This window comes from Solanum pennellii, chromosome 9 (assembly GCF_001406875.1).
Source record: "Solanum pennellii chromosome 9, SPENNV200".
Classification (NCBI taxonomy): Eukaryota; Viridiplantae; Streptophyta; class Magnoliopsida; order Solanales; family Solanaceae; genus Solanum; species Solanum pennellii.
The window spans coordinates 7518572-7525230 of record NC_028645.1 but is presented as its reverse complement, the minus strand read 5'-3'; the positions used below and the strand labels follow the sequence as shown (position 1 = coordinate 7525230).

General features: G+C 31.8%; 2 protein-coding genes across 2 annotated transcripts; one reads left to right on the top strand and one right to left on the bottom strand.

Annotated features, from left to right (window-relative positions):
• The first annotated feature begins 2209 nt into the window (after positions 1 to 2209).
• LOC107030546 (wound-induced protein 1) lies at positions 2210 to 2936 on the top strand. The gene has a single exon (XM_015231815.2). It carries the CDS (start codon positions 2292 to 2294, stop codon positions 2784 to 2786), a length of 495 nt encoding a protein of 164 aa, XP_015087301.1. The 5' UTR covers positions 2210 to 2291; the 3' UTR covers positions 2787 to 2936.
• Positions 2937 to 5528: 2592 nt separating this feature from the next.
• Positions 5529 to 5948, bottom strand: LOC107029973 (uncharacterized mitochondrial protein AtMg00810-like). Its single transcript, XM_015231397.1, has one exon. The coding sequence runs from the start codon at positions 5946 to 5948 to the stop codon at positions 5529 to 5531; it is 420 nt and encodes a 139-aa protein (XP_015086883.1).
• Positions 5949 to 6659: the final 711 nt, after the last annotated feature.

The window sequence follows — 6659 nt, the reverse complement described above, 5'->3', positions numbered from 1 at the left end:
CCACTATCTTTTGCATCCTTTTAAGCCGCTATAATATTTCCAGTGGAACAACTTTGTTTACTTGGTTCATTATCTGAGATATGAATCAATTCGGATATGTGTGTCCTTATTATGAGTAGTTTGCTGGCTTAAGTTTAATGGAGTAAGCGACAATGAGTTGATGAAGTAAGGAGGTCAACACATTTTTGGTAGAAGTTTTCATTGCAACGTCTAGCTTTTTTTGTTTTTTTTAATCAATACTCAGAGTGCGGAAAAGTTTTAAGATCTCATACCATGTAGACTTAGAGTCCTACTACAATAGCTATTACTTCTATAATAATAATAATGCAATTATATAATCTAAATCCTAATTATACTATAATTCTATTAGTAATCTAATCCTAGTCGTAATATAATTCTAATTATAATATAATTCTAGTCAAAATATAATCCTAATTTTAACATAGGTAGTCTAATCCTAATGCGACTCTAACTCTACACCTGTGATGTAAACTCGTCGGTCAGCTTCGTTGGACCTGTTCCAATGTCAGCTTCCTTCCTCATCAACACTTGCTGCAGATAGGTCAGTCAATTGTGTTGGACCTATTCCTTTAACATGTTCCAATCGTCAGGTTTCTTCTTCTTCAATAGATTATTCTATAAAAGAAAATTAAAAAATACAGAAGAAAGAAATATGAAAACATTCTCTCTCATATTTTTTATCTATATATATTGTTTTATATTATTCCATATTGCTAATTGTGGGGGTAATATACCACAAATAATAAAATATTACAGTTGAAAACATAATGACAAAAATGAATAATAGTCTGACGCGCGGATATCTCGCTCTTTTTAATGAGATTCAATCTCATTAATTGCGGCATAATCTTCACCGATTCAATCATATCACTCTTGACTTGTCTCCTCCAGGATACAACAGCCCAACAACATGTACAACTCAAACAACTTCGTATTAGTTGAAAAGTCGAAAGCTGACCTTCTTCAACATATAATTACTCTGTTTTATATAGTGAATATAGTTGAAGACTTAAAAAATTATTCCTTGTCTCAACTCTCTCTTTCACTACACTAAACTCATTATATACACAATACAACACTTCTCATATTTGACTAAAACTCTATCTCATCTTCCAACAAAATAACTACACTATTTATAAATAAGAAATCGTCCTTGTATGAATGGAAAAATAATGGATGGTAAATTGGGCAAACGAATTGCCCAAAAATTGCATAGGTTACAACCATAATAAGATAGAATAATAGGTGAATAATGAGTTAGAGGTTACAAGATTTGGGGGATATTATAGCCACATTCTACCATATTAAGTAATGTGAGTAATCCTTCACCCTCATTTTCCCTTGCCCTGGATGCATTTGGAGAATTTTTGAAGCAATCTACATCTATTTTATTCTTTTGAAAATGCGTGGAATATGTAAATACAATTTAATTCTTGACCCTATACATGTGTAAAAATCAAATTGAGCCAAAATCATTGGGTGCTCAAAATTTAAATTGTTGCACCGCATTTCCATAACTTTGGGACTCCACATAAGATGTCCTTTAGTAACTATGGATCAGATCGTTACCATTATCTAGTGTTCTCTTTTGTATTATCTTATCACGTAAATTATTTTGCCCTATAAAGTGTTTATGCATGGAAGTTAAACTCATTAAACAACTAATATTCATCGATGCCCCCATGATGCGATTTTTAATAATAAAAGCTATATTTTACCTGTTATAATAGATAAATTGTCTTATTTTTAATACAAATCTCACTTTATTGACGTTTTACTCGTAAATATCTTTCAAATAATCTAATACTTTTTTTTTTTAAAAAAAAAAGAATGTATATATGTGTTAAACTCCTTTGCAAAATATGTAGTCTAGCTACTTGTTGATATACAAAATGTGTTATTCCTTTTTTTTAATTAGAAACAACTAATTAGTTTTAAAGTTTTGATTCATTAGTAATAACATTCAACATATCATTTAGTTTATAAACAACTTGGCGATATCAAAACCATATAATGCCACCGAACCTTTTCCTATAGTCCAATTGCATGATTAAATGAATTTATTTGGTATGTTCATGTCCCTATTGTCATTTAATTTGAAAGTGAGTGACCACCAACCTTGCTATAGACACTAAATATACTCAAATAGTTTCTTCTATATAAGGATCTTCCTTTAGCCAAACTATAGTATCTCCACTAGACTTTTTGAGTTCCCAAAGTTTGTGAATACATACATATATATCTTTTCCCTTCCTATTTCCTTTTAATAAATGGCTCCTTCCATTTACATAGATTCCAAACCAAACATGAATTTAGAAATAGAAAACAATAATAAGTCCATAGTGAAAAGTCTTTACAAGGCATTATCATGTACATGTGGTGACACTAAAAAAGTTACCGGTATTATTGTTGATGACTTAGAATGGTGGTTTCATGGACCACAGAATTGTCACTATATGATGAAATTGCTCACTGGAGAAGTATCTAATAATAATAATAATTCATTCAAGTTTGAGCCAAGAAGTGTAGATGCTATCGATGATCATCGAGTTATCGTTGAAGGATGGGAAGGTGCAAAAGCTTATTGGGTACATGTTTGGACATTTAAAGATGGTGTTATTACTCAATTTAGGGAGTATTTCAATACTTGGCTAACTGTGACTGAGTTGAGGCCTATGGGTTGGGTGCACTCCACCACATTGTGGCAGAGCCACCCACGAGACCTCGCGAAACGCTCACTTCCCGGCCTTATGCTAGCAATTTGAATGTACTATAGTCCATTATTAGGGAAAACAAAGTAAGGAGTGTTTGCTTTTATCCTTTACCTAATATGTGAAAATATGTTAATGTAACAAAGTTTGGTTATGTATCCAACGACGGACAATTTGATGAAATTTTGTACTTTTTTTTTTTTACATAACGAATCTGCCGTTACTATTCTTCATTTGCATATTGTTTTAATGCATTATTCCATAAGCCAAACAAATATTGAAGTAGTTTAAAAGCTTTTGTGAGTAATTTTTAATGGATACAATTTTTTGTTATAATTCAAATTCATGAAAATTTTGAAATTTAACTTCGAATTAGATCTCAAAATAACATATTTCCAAAATTCAACACCAAAATGAAAAAGAAAATTTTCATAGTCGAGAGCTTGGACTATTCTCAAATACTCTCTCTGTTTCAAAAAGATTGACCTAGTTTGACTTGGAACGGAGTTTAACTAAAGAAAGAAGATTTTTTAATCTTGTGGTTCTAATTTAAAGCTGCGTCAAATGTACCAAAATACCCTATAATCTTGTGGTCTTAAACATGCAACGTGGAAAGTTAAAGTTAAAGTGCTGCCAAAAAAGAAAAGGGGTCATTCTTTTCGAAACAAATTAAAAAGGAAATAGGGTCATTCTTTTTGAAACGGAGGGAGTATTTATTTTACTGTTTTCTTTTCAAAATTATTACAGCTAACTGAAAGTTAGGTATCCTAAAGTTAAAATTATTATTCATAATTTAGATTTAAATAGTTTAAGAATATTTTTGGCGATTATAGGGATTTTCATTGGACATTTGGACTGGTCGTATATATTATATGTAATAGAAAGGGTCCTTATCTAAATAAGGGGTCATTTGCTATTAAGGCAATAGGAAAAGTGCATATTGCAATTCAAAAGGATTATTAATACATGTATATTAATATATATCTTTTGATTATGAGTATGGACCATTAATTGTTTGGTTCAATGAAATTAGGGATTACGTACGAACTAATCATGTGTTTAGTTTAGGACCAGATTAATTAAACTTTCTATATGACTGTCAAGTCATAAAATTTCTTCCTATTCTCCCTCATAATACACTCAGATTAAAGTAGCTTAAGATACAGCGTAAATATTCCAAAAAGTTATTTAATTATAAAAATTTTGTAGTAAAATCATTTAATATTGTTTTGTATTTATAAGATTATTCAACTTAAATTTTTTCTCTTATAAAATCATTCAATTGATTTAATTACAGAAAATACATTTTAACCCTTTTAATGTTTTGGATTTGGAAAACAAAACCTTTTTATATTTTGATGAGACAATAAACCACCTTAATCTTAAATCAATTACAAAAATAAATTAAACTATTTACATTCAGTGGCGAATCCAAGATTTAAAGATTGTGGGTGCTCACTTTCAGGTGTAAAATTCGCTGGAAAAAATTTAAAAAAAGAAATGCTAGTAGCAGGATTCGAACCCTCGCCAGTGGCTTCACACGCCTATTATTGCAGAGGTTTAAACCAACTCACCCACAGCTGCTTTTGTTCTATGGGTGCTCATTTAAATTAGGGAAAATTGTATATAATAGCAAACTAATAACCTAAAATAAATGGAGTAGCTAGGGTTTGATTTAATTGTTTTCCATAACAAACGTTAGCCAAAGTTTGCCAGACGTCTCTCTCCCAAAAATCTCGCTCGCCACTCTCCCTCTGCTCGCCTCTCCCGCTTTATACACAGAAGTGTATAAATTCTGTTTCTATTTTGTATAAAGCGAGAGAAAATTGTATATACAAATGCAAAAACATATATCTTCGTGTTATACACTTAATTATACAATTTACAAATATTTTACTTCAATTCAATTGTAGACAAATGCAAATTTTATACAAATATTGCAGAGAAAAAGGCCAACGAATTATACAATTGCGAATTATACAATTGCAGTAAAATACAATTTTCTCTAGCTTTATACAACAGAAGTGTATATATTGTGTTTCTGTTTTTGTATAAAGCGAGAGAAAAACATATATCTTCTCGCTATACACTTATAATTATGCAATATACATACATTTTAATTCGATTCGATTGTATGCAAAGCAAATTTATAAAAATATTGCAGCGAAATAGGCAGCGAATTATACAAATGTGCATTATACAATTGCAGTGAAATAGGATAGCGAATTATACAATTGCAGCGAAATAGGCCAGCGAATTATACAATTGTATATGTATAGCGAATTATACAGTTTTATGTTTGCTATGGAGCACAATTATGCAAACTTTGCTATAGCATACAAATATGAATTTTTTGTTTGCTATATGTGAAAGTTGCCCTTTAAATTATAATAACATATGTATCATATTTTCTATATATATATACAAAAAATTTCGGAAAGCAATGGGTGCTCAAGCACGCGCGTCTTGCTTACTGGGTCCGCCCCTGTTTACATTTACTTTTATAATGTAAAAAACAATCCTCGAGTTAATCATTACCAAGAACAAGATGCAAAGAGATTGGAAGAGGAAACAAAATATGAGAATCGAACGTGGTATCTTTTAGTATTTGGGTAAACAAATTAATAATTTATAATTTTAGTAGATTAATTGTAAAGTCCAAATTACCTTCTATTTTTGTTTTTTCTATTTACGTAGACACTTAAATTGTATTATAATTAAATTCATATGAAATTTGAATTAAACTTATGTGCATTTGGATTAAATGAATAACTTGAGCTTTACAAATGATTATGTTCATTTTATTGAGTTCCAATTCAAGGTCCATTCTATCTTGAAATTAAAATCCATAACATGTGTCACAGAGACTAGATATTCAAGACAAACAAGGTGATGCCACACGCCTAACTCAGACAAGAGAGATTGGATCCAAGTTAATTCAGCAACTGCATTGGCAAGAGCTTTGCATTCAGATTCAGTGGAGGACCTAGAGACAGGCGTTGTTTCTTCAAGGACCAAGAACCAAGAGACAAGAGCAGCATCTAAATAGATTGCATAACCACCTGTGGTTTTGCGATCATCTATGCAGCCTGCCCAATCTGAATCAGTAAAAGCCTGAAGTAGCAAATTAGATGAGCAAGGAATGTGAATACGATGATATTGAGTGTGTTGTAAGTAGCGTAGTATCCGATTAACAGCAGCCCAGTGATTTTCCATGGGATTGTGCATGAATTGGCATACTTTATTAGCCACAAATGCAAGGTTCGGGAGAGTGAGAGTGACATATTATAATGCACCGACAACATGGCAATACTTAGTTGCATTAGAAAATAATGGGTTGTCCTATCTATGAAGCTTTGTATTCACTGCCATAGGGGTTACTAAAGGTTTGCACTGTTCCATGCCAGCCTTGGAAAGAAGATTGCTGATGTATTGGTGTTGAGAGAGGAAAATACTATCTGGCCCTGGAGAAACTTGAACACCAAGGAAGTAGTTTAATGGAACCAAATCATGTATAGAAAATTCGGACCCGAGCTTAGAAATAATGAAATCCAAAAATGAGGTGTGACTCCCTGTAATTATTATATCATCTACATAGACCAAGATATATATTGTTACATCATTTTCTCTGTAAATAAACAAAGAAGTGTCTGATTTGGAGGCAGCAAATCCCATATGCTTGAGAAAATGAAGAAGTCGCATATACCAGGCCTTGAGTGCTTGTTTGAGGTCGTAGAGAGAATTCTTTACGTGACATACGTGGTTAGGATAGAGAGCATGAGTAAAAACTAATGGTTGAGACATGAAAAATTTCTCTTGAAGCTCCCCGTGCAAGAAAGCATTTTGGACATTCAATTGGTGTAAAGACCAATGATGTGTTGCTGCCATGGAAAGGACAATGCGAATTGTAGCTGGTTTGATGACTGA

What these genes read in the sequence shown, in the direction of transcription:
- LOC107029973 (XM_015231397.1), bottom strand. Translation starts at nt 5,948, where the DNA reads ATGGAAAATCACTGGGCTGCTGTTAATCGGATACTACGCTACTTACAA.
- LOC107030546 (XM_015231815.2), top strand. Translation starts at nt 2,292, where the DNA reads ATGGCTCCTTCCATTTACATAGATTCCAAACCAAACATGAATTTAGAA.